The sequence below is a fragment of the Cyprinus carpio genome, chromosome B7 (genome assembly GCF_018340385.1).
Source record: "Cyprinus carpio isolate SPL01 chromosome B7, ASM1834038v1, whole genome shotgun sequence".
Taxonomy (NCBI): Eukaryota; Metazoa; Chordata; class Actinopteri; order Cypriniformes; family Cyprinidae; genus Cyprinus; species Cyprinus carpio.
Genome location: NC_056603.1, coordinates 29,893,982 through 29,917,399, shown reverse-complemented (window position 1 = coordinate 29,917,399; position 23,418 = coordinate 29,893,982). Strand labels below are relative to the sequence as shown.

General features: G+C 37.2%; 1 protein-coding gene across 1 annotated transcript in view; it reads right to left on the bottom strand.

Moving 5' to 3' along the window:
* The window catches only part of col4a6 (collagen, type IV, alpha 6), a 254,616-nt gene that overhangs the window by 205,177 nt on the left and 26,021 nt on the right, over positions 1–23,418 (bottom strand). The window contains 1 exon segment of the mRNA XM_042728318.1: positions 4,736–4,813. Within this exon segment, the coding sequence (XP_042584252.1) occupies positions 4,736–4,813 (78 nt within the window).

Genomic DNA, 23,418 nt, shown 5'->3' with positions numbered 1-23,418 from the left:
TAGGGCTCTTCGCCCTCCAGGCTTGAGCCCTAATAAACACAGCAATTCCAAGAGGGTCCTCACACCATCGGTGCTCGGGCCCTAATAATAAACGAAGCAGATACAAGAGGGTCCTCACACCATCGGTGCCGGGCCCTAATAATAATAATAAACGAAGCAGATACAAGAGGGTCCTCACACCATCGGTGCTCGGGCCCTAAATATATGTTCACATGAAGCAATGTGCCCCGCTGGTTAGCTTTTTGTACTTTCACATACCTTGCAGCTAGGTTTGCATAGAGTTTCACAGAAGGTATGGGAGTCTCTATGTATCAAATTTCTAATTCTTTGTGGTGGTTTGCAATAAAGGATAAAAATGTACAGCCCTAATGTATATATTGTTAAGTAGTCAAATAAAGGCTGTGCTCTCTCCTTATCCCTCCAACTGTCTCTGTTTTTTTTTTTTTTTTGTTATTAGCAATGATTTAAACCTAAATTCTGCATTATTCTGCATATTTTGCCCCTAACTGATGGTGCAAATAAATGTATGATTAACTGATAAACTCTCCCACTCTCTCTCTGTCTGTTTTTGCACTCCTCTGAAGCAGACATTCCCAGTATGGCTGACTGCACTTTTCAGAGCTCACTCACTTTGCATTGCATCACATTGGCTCCTGTTGTTTTTGGGGGCCGCAGCTCTATTGGTGGTGGTGAAGTCAGGCTCAAAGATGGTTTACCCACTCTGGCCGTGTCTTTTGTGTCAATGGATTACTGGAATCAAAGGTAATGGCAATGGGCAAATAGGGAGCTAAACAACCAGACTGATTTTTTCTGCCCTGGACACTGACTACAGCTCAATTCAGACTTGACACTGTGCCCACTTTGAGTCAGGGCTGGGTGCATTGAGTTGCAAGGGTTCAGACACTGACAGAACAAGGCCTACTGGGTCACGAGGTCTCTGTCATGGGTACACTGATGTTAAACTACTTGTGGTATCCATTTGCACTAATGCAATGGGTTTGCAACATGCATGTCAAAACCTGAGCGACTCAAGGCCAAAAGAAATAAATCTTTGAGTCTGTTCTTTCAATAACTATGAAAATAAACACTACTACAGTATCTTCCTCCACACTTGATACTGAAATTATACTAGCAGACTAAAGCGAGTGGAAACATCCTGTTCTTTCTTTTATGGTTATTTATCATCACCCCTGCCTGTGGAAAACCCTGCAGTACTTCAAATAAATCATGTTGTAAGCATGTGTCAATGTTTATATCAGAAAAGCATGCGGCAACTTTTCCCTTCATTTGTCCTCCTGCTGGTTTAATTAGAGTTTTTGGTTCCAAACAGCAAAACAACTGCTGATTTCTCAAGATTATGTCTCATCACTGTCATGTAGTTGCACATGGAAATCATGCAGGTGGCTATGATTGGCATGCGTGCACTCATGCTCATAAAATACAACTCTCATCTTGGAGGTGTGAATGGAACAGAAGTAACCATAAATCTGACATTGAGAGCAATGCCAACATCTTGGCATGCTCTAGGGATAATGGAATGGATGTAGTATGATGCGTTTGCATTCTGACTATGTGTATGCATGTTTTTGTGTGTTTGTGAAGCAAGTGTTCACTCTGAACTCTCAACAGGAAAAACATTAAAAAAAAAATAAAGAAGGAAAAAGGCAAACTGGCGTGCCAAAAAAATAGTTACTGCATTATTGTCACATGGTCAGACCCAAACATGTTGGCCATGATCAGGGACACCATGCTTTTGTATTTAGAAAAACAAGAGCTTCATCTCATGTGAATGTATTAATTTCTTTACAGTATGTAAAAAGATTTTAAAATTGACATCAAAGGGATGCTGATGATTTGAGACATACAACACACAAGAACTCACACAGTTTTATTTTTTATCAGTCATCTCATACTGTGGTTTTAATCTGCGCCATATAAAAGTACATCATTAACCACAGTTTGTCTGTGTATTTATGGTTCGTGGGCGTTGGTGTGCTGTGGTTTGACCAGCATCACATGTGCCTGATGAATCATTGATTGGTATTTGTGTGTTAAAGTGATGATGCTTATTTCAGACCTTGGTAATTGTATCATGATAATAATAGTTTAAAGGCTTAATTCACCCCAAAATTAAAATTCTGTCATTAATTCCTCACCCTCATGTCGTTCCAAACCCCTAAGACCTTTGTTCATCTTCGGAACACAAATTAAGGTATTTTTGATTAAATCCGAGACCCTCCATAGACAGGCAATTATTGTTTTCTTTGTGCAAAGAGTAATAATAAGAATTTATTCAGCAATTCTTCTCCCCGAATTACGGACTTTCGCCAATTTGGAGAGCACCCCAGAATGTCATAAATGTAATCAGCATTGTATAAGTTCAGTAAACAGCGCCCTTTCGCTGAACGTAAACTACAGTGATCACGTTGATTACGTTCTGGGGTAACTTGCTACGTTTCATTGCAGTTGCATTGCTGTCTACCGAGGGTCAGAGAGCTCTCAGATTTTATCAAAAATATCTTAATTTGTGTTCAGAAGATGAACGAAGGCTGAGGAACATGAGGCTGAGGAATTAATGAAATATTTTTTAATAATTTTTTAAAACTTTCCTCCTTTGCAATCATTTCGGCTATCTCATTCCCAACCTCTCACTACATGTCTTTCTATGATGACAATTTATGTGCATAATGGCATCAAAATGCACCATTCAAAAGTTTGGGGTTAGTAAAGGTCTCTTGTGTATCATAAGTACCGTAAAAATGGTAATATAATGGTAATATAATGAAATACTGCATTTTAAATATATATTTTTTTAATAAATAACATTAACATTAAATAACAGTTTATTTTAACATTAACTTTAAATAACTGTATTTTAATATATCTAAAATGTAATGTATTCATGTGATGGCAAAGCTGAGTTTTCTTCAGCTATTACTCCAGTCTTTAGTATCACATGATCCTTCAGAAATCATTTAATATGATTAATTAGGGCTCAAGAAACATTTCTTATTATTATCAATGGTGAAAACAGTTTTTTCTGTGATGAATAGAAAGTTCAAAAGAACAGCATTTATTCAAAATAGAAATATTTTGTAGCAATGTAAGTCTTTACTGTCACTTTAGCACAATGTAATGCATGCTTGCTGAATAAAAGCCTTAATTTCTTTACTGAAATGAAACCTTTGTGAACCTAAACTTTGAACCGTAGAGCATATTCATACAACCAAAGAAATGTCATGGTCTTTTTAGAGAGGGTTCCATTAAGCAGTTCTAGAGAGAAACAGTTTGTGATGGTACACAAACCCCAATGTATGATTTTGCTGAAAGCAAATCATTAAAATCAACTATCAGTCATGGCACACTGGGTGTGAGTGAACAGGACTCAGCAGTGGCCTGGATAAACTCCAAAGTCATACACAGTTCAGGAGACATGTCTTCAGGAAACACCCATCTCTCTCACTCCTTCACAATGCCTCACATCTCTGTGATTGGCAAACTTAAGTGGGCTGAAACTCTATATCTACAGGGTATGAATATTTCTATTCCTGCTCTTGATGAAAGCATTGTACTTTACCAAAAAAGTTCCCTGGCACTGCGTAACACTGTTAACTTTTGCCAACATGTCTCTCAGGCAGAAATAAATAGCTTAGATTCAAAGTGTGTAAATAAAGCATTTTCCTTAATAGTTTTTAGAATGAAATGTGAACATGTCAATGCATTTAATTCTGATTTGTTTTTCAAGTCTAATCTTAAGACCCTACTGTCTACTCTTATTTTGCAAGCACTCAAATCAGATGTGTTTGTTCAGTCAGAGTAATATCTGGTTTATGCATTTGTTTCTATAGCAATGATGGAGGCGTTAATGCAGTGCCAAGTGACTTTCTTCTAAAACAACTGAGAGTGACAACCTGGGAGTATGAAAAGAGCAGGGAAATGGAAATTTTGCCTCATCAGTTCCTCATAAAGTGCATGGGAATACGTGCCTCGTGATGATCTGAAATAGCTTTTTAAACATTTAAAACGTCATGTGTTTTTTGTGGTGGTCTGGCTAAATACATTAAACAGACTTCTGTTAATTGTGCTTATTCCTAAAAACCTGATTCCCGCTATCAGTGTAAAAAGTCTATGTTTTGTGATTAATATAGCAATCGCATCCGTAATGTGATGTGGGTGTGCCCAACAAAACGTATTTCTTGTCAAAGTTCATCTGATATCTTGTCAAAATACAAAGGCATCCTTTTTTTTAAATTGTAATACATCATATATGATCAGACTGATGACAAGCTATGACCAGGTAACGAGCAACCAACAGTACAGTGACCTTGTGACCCACAGCAGTATGTGTGAACAGGGCATTTGAGACAGTTTCGTATCAGTTTGGTTTGAACAATGAACTCTCGACTGTGTGACCTGCTCTATGTTTGTTCTTGAGCTCTGTTTCTATATCTAATGTGTCAATGAGATTGCAGTTTGAATAAAATAGAATAATGTTTGAAATTCGTGATTCAAAAATAAAAAGAAAGATATGAATGTCTAGATATATGATCTTCAGTTGATTTTCATTCATGCGTCTACCTGGCACATGAGAGGTGTGTTTGTGTGTGTGAGTCAGAAGGCACGTGCAGCTCTAAGGTAAATTTGCAGATAACAGTGATGTATGATATACTGGATGAGGTCAAGAGAGTGGTATGAACAGTCTCAACATTGGCAGACAGAGTTCTTCATCACTTACCCTGCTACCCTTTAAGGGCAAACACGGGCACGGTCCACTGCAGTCCCGGCCTGCACACGGCTCCTGCAGCTTTGATCCCTGCACACACAAAAGCACATAGAGAGACAAGATTACATCCTGTACTACTGTCAAAGCCATACGTCAATACAGTACAAAGAAATCTGTACTCTGAAATGACTGAGAAGTTATACAGAGATAACATCATTAATCAATGTACATTCTCTTTTCAAAACTGCAATGAAATTATATCAGCATCTACTAATTCTTAGTATTTGTGGACGTGTGTACCAGCAAGAAGTTGTAGCGTAGTTTGTGAAAGTGACTGTGAATGTAAGATTGATCTGTTTGTCTCCCCACAGGCTAGAGAAGATCACCTGCATGGCAGTAAGTGGTATGTGATTTCATGAAGGAACAAAAGACAAAACCCTCCTCTGGATTTTAGCCTCTGGTACAGCATACCAAAAGATCTACTTCACAAAAAAATTAAAAAAAGGAAGACTAGAGGTCATTTTGTTCATACTGGCAAGGCGATTAGTTACCCTATACATCCCAAATGCTAAACCTAAACCTTTTTACTACAGAGCGCTCTCACACACACACACAAAGATATATATGAGCTCTATTGTCCCCTCGCCCCATGATGATGTAGATTTCATTAAGAATGATTGTTTTTTTACTTTTCAATTATCTATCTCTTTTCAGTGCTGTTTCTTTTTTCTCTGAAAGCCCCCAACCTACTATATTTATACAGTATTTGAACAGACTTTAATATTTCATTGCCAAATGCAAATGCATACTCTTCAAAACATAAATTTCTCTTTAAGAAGTTCACCAGCGTTCCATTTATTTGATTACAGTAAAAACTACAATTTAATACAATATTAAACAACTGTTCTATTTGAATATATTTTAAAAATATCCTTTATCCTTGTAATGGTAATGCTGAATTTTCAGCAGCCATTACTCGTTTTAAAAGTCTCGTTTAATCAGTTTAATACTCTAAACGAATAAAAATATTTATTTCATTTTAAAAATACCTATGGATTTGTTGGGTCATTAGCTAACCAGATACCATAACACACAAAACATTTCTACATAGTGTTATTAATATTACTATTAAGTGTACTGGCTGCTGGTCTGTAGATATGGCTTGGGGTTGTACTGTTATTATTTAGCTCATTCTTCGTTTAGCACAAGAATCATTATATACACATAAACAAATTCAGATTCTATGTAACAACATGTTCTTTCTTAACCTGTAGGACAAGCTCTGTGAAATCCAATCCCCTTCATTCAGCAGACCTGTGAATAATGTGATCAATGAAAGCTGCACATATAAGGGTCTTTTAAGTGGTCATCCCCTGCTGGAGTTCAGAGGTCACTGGATAGCATTTCACTTTGATTAAAGGATGAAAAGGTGCAGACAAGCGGGGATGAGGGCCCCATGAGGTCTTGGACAGTGAGTACTTGCCCAAAGGGTCAGGGGTGTTCGGACAGCCATCTAGAAAAAAACCTCAAAGGTCTTAAACTGATAACCAAGACCTTATTTACAAATCACAAAGGGCATGTGTGTACAGTGTCTGTGTGTGTGTGTGTGTGTGTGAGTGAGTGTAGGTGATATAAGTCCCCCTGTGAAACCTGTCTCCACTCAGAACGTCACATGACTCCACAAAGCCTGTGACTTTTCCAACTTGTGACCGCATTTTTTCTGAGGTTTTGGCTCAGGCTTATAATGGAGGGATAGAAAGAGAGTGAAAGCAGGAGTAAAAGAATGAGTGCGGATAAAAAAAACTGGGGTACATGAGAGTAAACCAGAAAAAAGTAGGTTAGAAAGCCGGGATTGCCCTGAACAGGCCTCGCCTCTCGTCTACTGATCTCCTGTTTACCACTAATTGCTCTGACAGAAACAGGCCAGAAAATCTGCAGAGAGGGATTCAGATAGAAGTAGTGACTGAGAAAGAGGGGGAAAAAAATCATATATCACGCAAGACAAATCCTGACCAAATACTGACCTTAGTCTGACTGTAGAAAAAGGCAAACACATACACAAAACAATCCCGGAAACCAAAGAATTAAAGATTTTGTGAAAAATGTACAAACCGTAAGAATATGAGGCCGAAACAGAAATCCAAAAATGTGTTTTCTATTATTATATTTCTATTTTTTCTGAAAGTGATTCCTTACATTTTCTTATAATAATTAAAAAAAATAATAATAGAAGCAAAGATATTCTTGAAATTTGATGGGTTGAATTAGATGAACAAGCTCCTCTCAAATATACATTCGGCAGTAATTTTAACTTTTTCCAATTATTTTATTTTCACAATAATATTCTTCATTTTTTTTATTTACTTCACCTAAGATATTTCCTTTCTGAATCATTACTAATTACACTTTAGCAATACTGTAAAAGGAAACAATCATGGCAACCAAAAAAAAGAATTGTTGAATAAAATAATCAGAATCAGAAATACTTAAATGATACAAACTCTTCTCTAACTACAGAAGTATCAATATAACCTCAAAGTCAGGTAGATAGTTAAAAGGTTTGTTCAACCGTAATTTTACAAAGCTACGAAAATACTTTTTTTGCGCAAAAAGAACACAACAATAACATAATTTATTCAGTGATTCTTCTCCCCGAGTTACCATCTTCCACCAGTGTTGTTTACGTTCAGCATTCGCGCGTTTTATCCTGAACATCATTTTTGGGTGAACTGGCTCTTTAAATTACAAAAAAGCAGCTGACCTGTAGACTTATGGGTCTTGAGTGGCACACAGACATATGGCGCAAAGTTAAGTGTCAAGTAATTACTCTATTCCATAACTACTACCTAACAGATTAAAGCGGACAGCAGGGGGCAATGCAGAAAGGGGAGAAGGATAATCCAACACCCCTCTCGCATTTTTAAATGGCTGATCCTGTCCCTGAGGAGATCCGCCACCTTTTTTTCCCCTCTTTTCAGGATGTTTAACCCACCTGGTGAGAAGTGAAAACATAAGCCATATATGTGAATTTAGGCCCCTCTCCTGTAAGTTAAGCAAACCTCCACTACAAGGAGCAACAAGCCCCTCTCAATAGCACACCTTGACATTCCTTTGCAGCTTGTTCAGTGGAAATGAATTGAGCTATTTGAAGCAGGACAAAGAGTGCAACTTAAGGTGAAATCTCTAAGCACACATGTCCAAACACACACACACACACGCACAGCCCTGCAGGCAAAAGGACAGGATCCATTTACACATTTTGCCAAAGAAATCAATGGGGGTCTTGCTTTCCTCCTTGTTTTCTTCCAAAGCTGAGCAGCTTGACACACCTGAAGTGTGTTTGTACGTATTATGTATTACACCTCCTTAACTTTAGCCAACCGTTCCATGCAAAGCATCATCCATAAACTTTCAGTTATTTGCACCAACAGCAATAAATGTTTGTGTAGAATCAGGCAATTCAAACACAGGATATCGTGACTGTGATTCTGACTTGTGAAATCAGAGCTACTATGGTTGTATTGGGATGTTTGGTCACCCTTGGGCAACCACACAGCATGCACCAACAAAGACCCCAAAAGGCTTAAGATTCACTGGCATATGCATATATGTACATTTGAGAAACCCAGACGCCACACACAGACTCTGAGAGAGGTTAACATCCAGTTTCCTCTCAGTGTTTAGAGATGTTTGTCTGCTCACATTCCCTCCATCATCTGCTGTCATCAATCAATCCACCCATATCAGTGCATGACAGAACAGAAAACAAGACTGAAAAAAACATAGAAGAAGAAAGGGAAAGGATGTAAAAGAAGCTGTCCTGTGACTGATGAGCTCCTCTGACAAATGGCACAGTCCAGAGAACAGAGCAAATAAAAAATACTGGGACATGAATCTGATGTATGATTGCTTCACCTGTCTGTCTTTACCTGCCTTAACAAAATACACAGTATTTGCATTTTGTTTCTGTTACACTTCCAAGTTCTAACACATTATTTTTTTCTCCCTTTAATAATAAAGTCAAGATAAATGTTCGACACATTTATGAATTTCAGTTAAGGGTGTGTGCAAAAGTGATTTTACAATGGTTAAAAGGTTTTTTAAAAACATGAAAGAATGATTAATCTAATCTAATCTCAAATCTTTTAAAACTAAGAATATTAAATTCTCTTAAATATTTTGATATAATGTAGACAAGCATTCAAATGTTTGTGGTCAGTAAGATTTAAAAAAAAAAATACTTTAAGACTTTCACGTTGTTACAAAGAAATAATCAATTTCAAACAAATGCTGTTCTTTTAAACTTCCCATTCATCAAAGAATCCTGAAAAAAATGCATCATGGTTTCCACAAAAATATTAAGCAGAACAAAAGTATATTAGAATGATTTCTGAAGGATCATGTGACACTGAAGACTGGAGTGATGGCTGCTGGTTATTCAGAATAAATTACAAATTATCACATTACGTTTTAAAATATGTTTTACGTTTTAAAATATGTTCATATATAAAACTGTTATATTTTCATGTTCATATTGTGAAATAATATGGTGAATTATTATTGCTCATTATTGTCTTTAGGCTATTTAAGTCATTTAAATAACATATAGGTTATCTTAATATATAGATTAGTGACATTATATTATAAAATTACACCACCCAAATATGTATTTACTTCCTTCTAATTCTTGTTGTCAGTGCAGGCTTGTTTAGCTTAATATTGACTGTTATGAAAAGTGACTAGTGTAGCCTGCATTAAAAAAAGCTTTGAACATAAAAAAACAGGACAAAAATATAGATGATTACTAAAAATAATCATTTCATGACTCTATGCACTTCTTTGTGACAGTGTCATAATACGGTGAAATAATATGTTCTTTAGCCATATAAAAACAGTTGTCATGTGCGTGGGTAAAATTGACCCGCTGGCGGTTCTAGTGTTAAAACACTCAAATATTTTTACTTAAACCATAGAACTGTAATGTATATGTAATGAAAAGTATTAAGATACATAATAAAAAAGATGTAATAAAGATATACAAACTCAATTACTAGGCCTATAATTGCAACTGGTCAGGAATTGACACAATTCAGCACTGGGAGACCAAATATCAGGGTTAGAATAATAATTCTCATCAAGAATGCAAACGCTGCAAAACAAAAGAAGTTAACAAGGTTTATATTTACATGTTTGCAGCTGAGGTGCCTATAAAAGAGTGTGTAAACTAGACTGTTTGTCATCATGTTCCATTTATAACATACTTTTCCTGTACAAACATCTAATTAACATCTTGAAACAGCGAGATTCACATCAATAAAACCTAGATTTATAACATATATAACAAATCCAGCTGCAGAATGTTTAACATCCGACAGGAAATGCTTTGCTTTTTGTATGTTTTAACCAGATGAACATGAAGACACACAGACATCTTGGCATGCACATGTTTTCGAGTTCCTTTATTTCATCCTTCATATTTTAAGCTTGTTTCCGTAGTTTTCTAAACAGACCCCCTACGAAACAGACTGGGCTCCTACACGCGCAGCTTCATGGTCTGCAGGTCATATGTGTCCAGTCTCACAGCTGTGTTTAAACTCTCAGTACTTCACAGTTTACCTCAGGCCAAACAACCCCCCGTTCCTTTACTATCAACTGCATATACATTCGGTTTTGATGGGCTCTTAAAACCCCAGGCCCCCCACTGACAGACCCTGACCTACACATGTCTGATGTCATCCAAGTAAAACAAAAATCCCAACGCACACATTATGCTTCAAACTCCAGAATGGACTTGAAGACATCACAGAAAATACTGAAACCTGCTCATAAGTGTTTGTGTATGTTTCTCAGTGACTTGATGACACGCAGGAAATATCTAAGACCAAAATACAAGGGGGAGATTCACCAGGTCACATCATTATTTATTTATTTATTTTTACTATTATTATTATTTTTTAATAGACAAACAATACATTACATTACATTACATGCAATACATTACATTCAATTTAAATTGTTATATTTTTGCATTACATTCAATTTAAATTGTTATATTTTTGCATTACAGTAATGAGAAAAAAAATCATATTACCTGCAGCTAGTTTGCACTTATGGTTTATAGTAGTACTAGTACTGGTAGTACTACTAATCACCTGGTCAACTACAAAAATTGTGCAAAAAATCTTGATGGTCTTTTAAAAACTTTAGCAAAATACAGTGTTTAATTGCTGGTTTAGGAGAGAAATGCGACATATATTATTGAAAGATTATTGCAAGTTTTACCCATTTCAGCAAACTGATGCATTTGTATATTCATTTCAAACTGGATTCACCCATTGGGCTATAATGCAGCTTTCTCTAAAAGATAACTTAAAGGAACAGTTCACCCAAAAATGAAAAATACCCCATGATTTACATACTAGGTGTGACTTTAAGTGTTGGGCTAGTTACTCAAAGAATGTAGTATATTACTCATTACTATTTACTCCTTTCAAAAGTTACATTGTTACTTTACTTATTACTTTCTGGCAACAGTAATTAGTTACACTACTAGTTACTGTACATTACTTTTTCTTCATGCCCCACAGATGATGTAACTTTGTATCTTCCACATAAAATTCTTAATCTAGAATGTTAGTAACAACATATTCTGCCACATCATTTGACCAAAATCCACATTGGATCGCAGTCAGAAGTTACTACAAACACTCAATAGTGACTGATAGTGACATTCAAGTAGAAGTGTTGCATTAATCTCATTAATTGTCATGTGTAGCTTGAAGCTAATTGTAATTTCTCCTTTTCCCATATACAATTATATTTCATTATGTATTTTATCAGATGTTTGTAAGAAACTGTTTAATTTTCCAAAAAGATTTTTAATTATAGTAATATAATGTACCATGATCAAAGGGGTGTGGGTGGAATGTAATGCCAGAGTAAAGTAAAGCCACATCTTTTTTTCCTGACAAAATCAATATAATGCAATATTTCTATCTGCTCAATGTAAGCTCTTCCATATTCCAAGCTTGCCTGCTGCACTGGGGGCATCACATGCATGTGCGAGTCATGAAAATTATGAAAATAAATCTAGGAATTATTTGATTGTTGGATTTTAAATCAGCGGGGTTGAGGTATCAAAAGTAACTTAGTAACTAAGCTATTTTAGGGATGGTAACTAATATTATTACTGAAATCTTATTAGTTATTAGTTACACTACTATTTACTGCAAAAAGTAATATTATTACACTACTGTAAGTTACTAGTAACTAGTTACTGCCCAACACTGGTGACTTTCTTCTTTTAGACAAATACAATCAGACTTTTGAAACTGACAAAGTTGCCCACAGGCACATCACATCATACACCAGACTGCGACTAAAACAGTTGCATTAGTGATCAAAAATATTAATTTGTGAAGGAAGTTTTTGCTGAGGTCGCCACTGGTGACTATATATATATATCTTTTTTTTTGTACTGCTGTACAACCTGTTTGCACATTCGTCTCTTGTACATTCCTGTGTATCTTAATATTTAAGTCTACAGTATAATTTCATGCACATTTTATTTTATATTTTATTCTTGTATTTTTATTGTTTACTTTTATTTCATTCTTTCATTTCGAAAAATTGACTCTTATTTTGTCCCTCCAGGGTCACATCTGTGAGACAGACACACTTTTAGTTCATCAGAGAAAAGGACAAAATGCATGGTCAGGTGCAATCTATGTGCAACACCGAACTCAACATGGAGAAATATCAGGAGTAACTAAAGAAAAACTGGACTGGTGGCACTGACACGAAGCTAACAGAGAGAGATGCGGCGGACGAGTATTTTATCCTTCCACTGTTTGATCGCGCAGGCACCTCACGCACACACATACAGCACTGCAAACGTTCCAGCCTGTTCATATAACTACAAAAGGTAAAGCTGTCAGATGCGTGGATATTGGCAATATTGTTAACAATTCTTGTTCATAATCATTAATAATTTGGCTTCTTTTTAACAAGATCTTCTATATGCTGTGTTCTGTAAATGCATGAACTTCTTATTATTTGAAGCCTCTGTGTCTCTTCATATCAGTGTATGCTGTGAATGCTCTTCTGTATCATCTGCGCCACAAGGATGCGCTGTTTTCTTTCAAATCAAAGCTAAATACATGTAGAAACAGCACATCCTTGTGGTGCGGATGATACAGAAGAGCATATGCAGCATACAGTGATATGGAGGAACACAGAGGAGACTGTTAACAAAGGATTGTTGAATAAAGTCGTTATTTTTGTTTTCTTCGCTTACAAAATGTGTTCCCGTCGTTTCATATTACCCAGATTGCACGTCTGATTGCAGATGGAGTATTCTGATGACGACTTTCATACCTTTTATGGACCTTGACACTGTTATTTGCCAGTGATGACTACATCTAGATCAGGTTGAGGTTTTTCCTCAGCCAATGTTGACACTGTAAGTTTAGCATGCTTGAAGTTTAGACTCATCATTCCTCACCACTCTGAGCATTTACCATTTGCTGCCTTTTAAAGATTTCACATTCAGACTCTTTTACAGCCAGACCAAGACAGCCAGCACTACCTTTGCAACTGGAGCTATGGGCTACATGATCAGACAATTATATATATAGAAAAAGTTATTTTTATCACTGCAACTATTTGTTTTTATCGGAACTCTGGCGTTTAGTGAGAGTCAATCCAGAGCATATATCAGAGAGCCAGTGCCACTGCTGCCAGTGTGAACATTACCCACTTATGTGCAATCACACTGATGAAAGGTGAGGCATAGGCCTCGTTTCTCCAGGCTGTAATTTCAAAGGCTAAGTGCTGGGATGCTAATAATGCTCTTTGAAGTGAAAGCAGCAAGCAACAAAAAGAGGAGGAGCTTTTCCTTTTTCCATTCAGCAGAGAATTCCACACAGGGGGTCATGAATGGTTACCAAAATTGCAAAATAAATTCATGTTGGGCCACAAAATCATTTCACTTGCATGTTGAAACTGTTTGCTAATGCTAAAGGCTCACATCTGCTAATGCTACAGGATAACATAGCACAAACTAATAATAACAATACTACTGCTACTACTAATAATGAGTAAAATAATCAGTTTTGAATTAAATATTCACTACTGTTTTGATTTGTAAGAATTGTAATGTTTTTTGAAAGAAGTCTCTTATGCTTACCAAGGCTGTTTTTAATTGATCAAAAATTATTACAATTTAAAATAAAACCATTTTCTATTTTAAAATATTTAAAATGTAATTTATTTGCAATGACAAAACTGTACTCCAGACTTCAGAGTCTCGAGATCCTTCAGGAATAATTCTAATATGTCGATTTGGTGCTCAAGAAACATTTCTTCTTTATATCAAAGTTGAAAATTGCTGTGCTGCCTATTATTTTTCTGGAAACTGTAATGCATTTTTTTCATGATTCCTTGATGAATATAATGTTCGAAACAACAGCACTTATATAAAAACTCTTTACTGTCACTATTGTTCTATTTAATGAATCCTTGCTGATCAAAAATAAATAAATCTCACTCCAAACTTTTAAACAGTAGTGCACCTGAATTTAATAATTATTCAATATGCCTTTTTAAAAATTGCATTCAACATTTTGGATTTATTTTTCATAAGCTCACCATAATGTATTCTTGTCACAAAAGATACATGCAATTCTGCCTTCAAATTTGGTTAAAACATGTATTTTATAAGGCAGCATCAATTCAAATGCTGCCTCCATAGGCACGTCACTAGGTTTTGAGCAAGCATCTCACCCCATTAGCAATGCTATTTATAGAAAAAAAGGGTGTCTCACAGTAGTGGGATCTTTTTTTGGCATCTTTAGCAGGAAGGATCACCTGAACGGTAAGCTGCCAGGGTGAGAGCAAATGAATGAGGAAGAAACATATGTGTAAGACTACACATCAGTGAGCCTCAAATACTCTATATTGTACTTGTGTGACTATAGTGCAAGACCACGTGTGTGTGTGTCTGCTGTAAACCTTGATTAAGTTATGTTGAGGAATTCCTCATCTCCTAGTTAATGCAAACATTGAGCTGGCATAATACACCCACCCACCCACCAACACTCTGGTTCTCAGTTGTCTTGTCCGAGCTGATTCAGCTGTACTGGAAAGCTTTGAACTTGCTGTGAGTCAAAGAACTCCATTTGGCTGGAAGGACACACTGATTCAGACAATACTGGGATTGATACCAGACGTCAGTGGATTCCACATACAGGCATGTGATCATGTTTTGTGTGTTCTGCATGTGTCTGTGCATGTCTGAATTAGTAATTCTTAACTACGCCTGTTGAGGGTGGCTTAGATCAACACACACACAAAAGATATATTTACGTGTTCACTAAAGCAGAAAATTCCAGCTACTGAATCTCATACATTTACTTAGCAATCTAAATGAGAACACTGACAGACCAAACTTGTGAACAGCTAATTATAGCTTCACCTATATACAGTATCTCACAGAAGTGAGTACACCCCTCACATTTGTAAATATTTTATTATATCTTTTCATGTGACAAAACTGAAGAAATTACACTTTGCCACAATGTAAAGTAGTGAGTGTACAGCTTGTATAACAGTGTAAACTTGCTGTCCCCTTAAAATAACTCAACACACAGCCATTAATGTCTAAACCGCTGGCCACAAAAGTGAGTACACCCCTAAGTGAAAATGTCCAAATTGGGCCCAATTTGTCATTTTCTCTCCCCGGTGTCATGTGACTTGTTAGTGTTACAAGGTCTCAGGTGTGAATGGGGAGCAGGTGTGTTAAATTTGGTGTTATCGCTCTCGCTATCTCATACTGGTCACTGGAAGTTCATTGCACCACATGGCAAAGAACTCTCTGAGGATCTAAAAAAAGAATTGTTGCTCTACATAAAGATGGCGTAGGCTATAAGAAGATTGCCAAGACCCTGAAACGGAGCTGCAGCACAGTGGCCAAGACCATACAGCGGTTTAACAGGACAGGTTCCACTCAGAACAGGCCTTGCCATGGTCGACCAAAGAAGTTGAGTGCACGTGCTCAGCGTCATATCCAGATGTTTTGTTTGGGAAATAGACGTGAGTGCTGCCAGTATTGCTGCAGAGGTTGAAGGGGTGCTCAGACCAAACACCGCACACTGCATCAAATTGGTCTGCATGGCTGTCATCCCAGAAGGAAGCCTCTTCTAAAGATGATGCACAAGAAAGTCCGCAAACAGTTTGCTGAAGACAATCTGACTAAGGACATGGATTACTGGAACCATGTCCTGTGGTCTGATGAGACCAAGATAAACGTATTTGTTTCAGATGGTGTCAAGCGTGTGTGGCGGCAACCAGGTGAGGAGTACAAAGACAAGTGTGTCTTGCCTACAGTCAAGCATGGTGGTGGGAGTGTCATGGTCTGGGGCTGCATGAGTGCTGCCAGCACTGGGGAGCTACAATTCATTGAGGGAACCATGAATGCCAACATGTACTGTGACATATTGAAGCAGAGCATGATCCCCTCCCTTCAGAGACTGGGCTGCAGGGCAGTATTCCAACATGATAATGACTCCAAACACACCTCCAAGATGACCACTGCCTTGCTAAAGAAGCTGAGGGTAAAGGTGATGGACTGGTCAAGCATATCTCCAGACCTAAACCCTATTGAGCACCTGTGGGGCATCCTCAAACGGAAGGTGGAGGAGCGCAAGGTCTCTAACATCCACCAGCTCTGTGATGTCGTCATGGAGGAGTGGAATGGACTGAAGGTTAACCCTCTGGGGCCGACTAACTAATATGTGTTTTGAGGCATCTTCTCCTGATAACACCAAAAAGAACTTAAATTACACTTTCAGTTTTGATCGTACAGATAAGAGCAATACATCAATCGAATCTGTAAAGGGTCTTATTTTATTTGTATACACACATAATAACAACAAAACTTTGTGCCTTTATAAAATAAAGTAAACAAACAGGGTGCGCTGTCTGCAGCCTTGGTCTGCGGTGATCTTCATTTAGAAACGCGTCATTAAAATGAACTGTAACTCAGCAAATACTCAACACAGAGACATGAGAGAGATATCTATAAAAAGCTTGACATGTCCACTTTTAAACTAAGCAAGTCTTATCTAAAACAACTATTCAGTGATACCGTAATCCAACGAAACCAATGAAACCAACGCGATGTCCAGTCTTTCACGTCTCCCTTCATTATATCTAATGTGACCACGCACACGCGCCGAGCGCGCTATTGGCATTATAATCATCCACGTGAAGCTTGCGGTGGGTAAACGCCCCATAATAACAAACAAAGCAGCGAGTTTTTTACTTTTTACTTTGCACTTCACACTGAGAGGAATGAGACTGAATTCACAGCAGAAAAGACTTGCTGTGACAAAAAGCTTTGGGTTATTGATGCAGCGGCTTGATCAAGCAGAGATCCTAAACATAAGTCTTTTTTTATTATCCTACTTGTATTAGTTTTCACATGTCCTGTATACATTTTACTAGTTAGACTTTTTTCAAACTATAATTCCTGACTAAATGTATAATCAAATGAAACATTATAAAGTTTCATTCACAGCATCTAAATGTCTCACCATGTCAGGAAGTTTTTTTTCTTTTTTTTTCTTTTTTTTATGTTATATAACAAACAGCAATACGATATAAAAATATATATATATATATAGTTGCTAGCCTAATATCAGTAAGAATGGTTAGACAAAACTTTACTGAGATAGGCTATTCTCTGTTCACGAATATACCCAAATATGTTTATAGCTATGTATATTATATAGGCCTACATACAAAGCAGGCTTGTGTCTATGAATGTAACTAAGCTTCTGTTCATAAATATCTACTCTGGTGTAAGTATTTTGAATGTGTTATACCCGGGATCCTCTGAGGTGTAAATGTATCAAGTAAGCTGTAAGTATCACTGATAATATGTGTGCTATGTGGTAATTGTGTTCTTTTTTTCTATAAATTAGTACTAGTATCAGTGACCATCACAATAATGTTAATAATGTAGTTTAAAAATATATTTATTTTGTCCTCAGAGTCTTTCTTGTAACTCTTCTCTCTCAGTCACACACCTGGCTGAAAGGCTCATTATGCAGCTCATTATGCGGGCCTTTGTCTTCTCAGGTGTGAATCACAGCTTTTGATTAATCGCACAGCTCTAATTTGAAGCAGCACTACGCATAGAGAAGTTCAAAGCACAAAGGAAAGAGATATTGATGCGTAGTTTATTAAATCTATGTGATAGTTTATTTAGCCTTTTCTTTTAAAAGTTTTAAATCTCAGTTCCTGTGTGCTCTTGGAGAGAGTTTCATCGTCTTGACTGTCGTAACCAAACGTTGAATGCTGAATGGAGGATAACAGACAGCCGCAGCAGAGAGTGTACCCCACATTAAACTTATGGTGCTTTATAATGTTTTTGTGCTTCCGTGGGGTTTAACAATAACACAGAACAGTATACACTCAATATTGGATTTGGATCGGTCTGTATATATATATATATATATATATATATATATATATATATATATATATATATATTTTAGAAAGTACAAAAGTCAGATTTAGCTTGCGTCAGTATAGTCTCCTGAGTACAGTAAACCCACACACAGAAAGGGTGCAACTACCTTGATGGGAGATGCTAAACCAGCAGCCATAATTTTCATTAACTTTTACTACTACTTCTTCAAAAATAGAAATATAGGTAAAAAGAAAAAAATTATCCCTCCCTTCCCCCTTGTCCCTCTGTTTCCTTCAAAACAATGACCCCATTCACAGATTCCTGCAGTGGGGCCATGATCTGGTTAAAATATCTCCCTGTCGGACATGTCCTTTGTTAGGAGACCAACTTCTTTTTTCCTTTTTTGTCATGGGCAGGGTGAATGGCAGACAACAGACTTACCCACACACCATTAAGCCAGTCCTCCTTTGATGGTAAAAGACGCCCAGGACTGTGAATAGAGAGGGGTGGGTGCTGAAGAAATGAGAGAAAGGAGGGAAGGAGGATGGCAAGAGAAAAGAAGATAAGGAAGAAAAGAAGACCAAAGCAGTTCCTGAAGTTCACCTTCCTCTATTTTTTTTTCTTTGCAAACATGTTTAAGTTAAAAAAGCGTTCATTCAGAAGAATCAGGGCCTAGCAAATATGACAGAGACAAGCTTAACTTTTCTAAAAGAAGTGAAGAAAGGACTATAAATGGCCACAAATACCCTGCATGTTTTCCAGACAGGATACATAACTAATCCTACTACACAAGGAGAGCACGAAAGAGTGGAATTGTTAAAACAAGGAAAAGAGAAAATTCATAACTTACTGCTACACACAAGACAAGAAAAGATTGAGTGTGGCCTGAGGCAGATAAACAAAGGCTTGAAAAGCAAAGATGAAAGGCATCTCATGATTCTTTTGTATATTACTTTCTACTTGCTATTCTTTGTCCCACTGCAGACTGCCAACTGACAGGTGGTTGTTTTAGAAATACTTTAGCACCACTCTAATCACTGTGTCTGTGTGTGTCACATATCCGCATGTCTTGCCTGAAAACAGCACATATCATATCGCTCAAAGTGCTCATATACACCTGACCAGATGTGCCAGTCTTTTAGAAGTCAGAGGTCAGGAATCAAAGTCTCTTGCAAACAGGGTTGAAGAAGGTCACAGCGATGGGGGAAGGAGAGATAGATGATGGGATTTAGTAAGTGAACCAGGTGTTACCAGGAGTTGTGCGGGCACTGTACTTGTGCGTTCTGCTTTATATCAAAGATCTAACTATTGTTTAGAAAAACATCTGGAAGGACTACAGGAAAACATATAATTACTGACATTATTTCTCAAATGTGCCACACTGGTATTTACCAACAGCAATGACCAGAAATTAAACAAAAGCATTCTGGTTACCATTGAGGAAAGTTGTATGAATGTTAAGTCATTTCCATTTAAAGAGACAGAGGAAAAGCAAATATCTGAAGTTTTAGTGACATGAACTAACCACTTCACCTCATATTGTTACCTTAAAAAACAACAAGTATAAAAAAAAAACTGCATGCATATTTAAAATCCTTATCTGCTAAACATGGCATTTAAAAGAAAATAATAAGGGGAGTGGGAGGAAAGAGGGAGGTGACAAGGAATAGATGTGACCAGACATGTCGGTCGTTGGTTTGCAGCTGGCAGTCACTGATTGTTATCACTCACTCTAATCATGTCAGGCTGATTGGCATTGAATAGTGCTTGTTGGCTCCCACAATTCATGGCTTGTCCTAACACTGGTTGGGGTGTGGGGTGGGGGTTTAACTGTGAGACTGGAAACACCCAAGACCAAGCAGATGCTGAATGAAGATGCTTAATTGAGTGAATCATCACCAGCTCCATCTCCACAAAATACACCCACTACTTCAAACCACAAACACCCAATCAACTCAGTGTGGCATTCAGCCAAAACATCTGCTTGATGCTAAGGACCAGTAGCACATCTGAACATACAGCATGATACCGGCTTGCACATCTACAAAGGATGCAACTGATAAAAATCTAATATTATGCATATAAAAGTCTTATGACAAATTTTTTTTAAGGATTAGTTCACTTCCAGAATAAGAATTTCCTGATCCAAAATGTTCAGGTCTTTCTTTCTTTGGTCAAAAAGACATTTCAGGATTTTTCTCCATATCATGGACTTCAATGGGGATCAATGGGTTAAAAGTCCATGTACATGATCCCAGTTAAGGAATAAGGGCCTTAACTAGTGAACCAACAGTAATTTTCTACAAAAAATTTTTTAATTTTTTTTTTTAAATTTTGTACTTTTCCACCCCATTTGGTCACCTTGCACTTGCTCGACCTCACATATTACGTAATCACAGACGTGATGTGGGTGAAAGTAAAGCGAACGTGCAAATAAAATCAAACCCCCTTTACAAAAAAGGTAAAAATTAAAAAAAAAATTTTTTTTTGACCAATCATTTTGCTAGATAAGATCCTTATTCCTCAGCTAGGATCATGTAGAGTCCTTTGAAGCTGCGTTGAAACTGCAATTTGGACCTTCAACCCATTGGCCACCATTGAAGCCCATTATATGGAGAAAAATCCTGGAATGTTTTCCTCAAAAACCTTCATTTCTTTTTGACTGAAGACTGAAGATGACATGGCGGTGAGTAAATTATCAGGACATTTTTATTCTGGAAGTGAACTAATGTTAGTGCTGCCTCCTTACAGTTTTTCTCTGACATATTCATAATCATTACTTCTGTGGTGCGCTGTGGCAAGCTTTATGCATGTGCTTGAGCGCATAGACAATGAAGGTAATTAAAGGGGTCATATGATGTAATTTAAATTTTTCCTTTCTCTTTGGAGTGTTACAAGCTGTTCGTGGATAGATAAGATCCCTAAAGTTGCAAAGACTAAAGTCTCAAACCCAAAGAGATATTCTTTATAAGAGTTAAGACTTGTCCACACCCTCCTAAAACGCCTTGTTTAAAGACGCCCCCACATGTCTATGTCACAGTGTGGGAAGATTTGCATAACACTGCCCAAATGTTCACGCAAAGAAAGAAGGCATAACCTTTATTCTTGCTGTAGCATTGTTGTTGGCGCCACCGGAGACGCTGTGTGTTCCGTTGTAAAAGCGAAACTACTACAGTCACAACGCACTGGATAGCTGGCAAATCACCGTACACCTTGCTTTTCAGAACGATGAGCTTTGTAAAAATTTGTAAGAGTTTCAGAAAGGCGGGGCATAGAGGAGCAACAATAATGTACATTATGTGGAAAATAATGTGTTTTTTGAACCTTAAACCACATAAACATTGCATTACACCAAATACACAAAATAATGTTCTTTTTAGCAACGTCATATGACCCCTTTAAACGCTCATTATAATGATTTAAATGGTTTATTAATAAATGTGCAATTAGTCGACTAATGCTTAAAATTTACCGTCTTTAGTCGAGGACAGCCCTAGTCCTTTATGATTGTTACTTGTTAGACATATGAAAATGATGAACATGTCACACTGGGATCTCAGTTGTCATTAATATCAGACTGTACGACAGTCAAGACGAGTTAAAAATGGATGTGCGTGAGAAAACTTGTCCGGAAGTTTTACATTAAATATATAAATAAAGTACCCTCATAAGAAAAGAAGAAATGGTGGTACAAAAAGGGTGCTATATTGGTTGGCTAATTTTACTTTCCAAGGTGTCATTGCAAGTCACTTTTTCATTCTCATTCCCTCCAGTCTTGGCTGTCCCGCCAGGCAGTTAGGACGGAGAGATAAAGCAAGGACGGGATGAGCGAGAAAAGTTTGCATACAGCTGTGCAGTGCTGGGCAACAGCTGCAAAGATTGCGGCAGTGTTCACAAGTGATGAGAATTCCTGAAAAAACTTTCAAGGGAAAAGGGGAAAGGTTGAAGGTCACTGTTCCTCAGTAGAGAAAACTGAGCACTGGCATTTCAGCCTGTCAATCAAACCCTCTGTGAATTTTATGACTGCCAATAACATGTCATTTACACCTATTTTTTATATTCCCAAGCTCTGTTACACACCTGCACTTGGCCCTAAATGTGCTTACTCTTGATATTTGGGTCAATTATTTCCACACAAATATGATGCCAAGAATAAATGTTTTTATGAGCCGCCTCAGCACCCATTTTTGTCAGTGTTTCTTTTTCGCACCATACTTTGAGATAACAGAGGAAAGATGATTAGCAGAGAGAAGATAAGCATAACAACAGGAACCAGTATTTTGCAAATTAGCCTACATTTACCCCAAAGATGCTTTGAACCGAGCTAGAGAATAAGACATTGATAAGATCTATCTGACAAGGATCAGGCGTTTAAAGCAAAGTGAGCAGATATGTGCCTAGATAGGTGTTGGTGAGAGGTGTTGGATAACATTATACCCAGCCTGCAGGTATTTGATTCACAAAATGATAAGTTCAATTAGATTGTCATCCTGAAGGGAAAAGATTGTCTGCGTGCCTTTGTGTGTGTGTGTGTGTGTGTGTGTGTGTGTGTGAGAGAGTGAGAGAGAGAGAGAGAGAGAGAGAGAGAGAGAGAGAGAGAGAGAGACGGAGATGTAGAGAGAGAGAGAGAGAGAGAGAGAGAGAGAGATCTATAGGGATGATAAAATCTCTCTTCTCAGTTGAGGAGATTAAAGGTCCACAATGGTCTCTAGTAATATGTCTATGATGACAAGACAGAAGAACAAAGATGGAAGAGACAAAATTGTAAGATAGAGAGACAAGAAAGACGTCTTTCTGAAATTCCACAAGCTCTTCATACACAGACAGCTTTGTGTGAGACAGACGCTGAGATGGAAAACTCCATGGGAATTCCATGTGTTTAAGCTGGAAAGCATGGTCAAGAGGACCTGGCCTCCATGAAGGTCACCATGACATCACTTTGATGTTTCCTTAATATCTATTGACTGGACAAATCAAAGATTTTGAGTGTCCCTCATGGTGGGCTCCCATGCAATGCTTTTAAGAGTGAGTTTTAGAGGCCAACAGACCGAGTAAATTTAAAACATTTAAATAAATATAAAAAAAACACACAGTTTGTTCAAGTGCTACATAATATTTCTGAGCTTCCAAATGAGATTTGATTTCATTTGAGTTAAGAATGGAAGTCACTAGATGAATACATGGTTAGGTAATATATAAAATATTTGGGGTTGGATGTTGA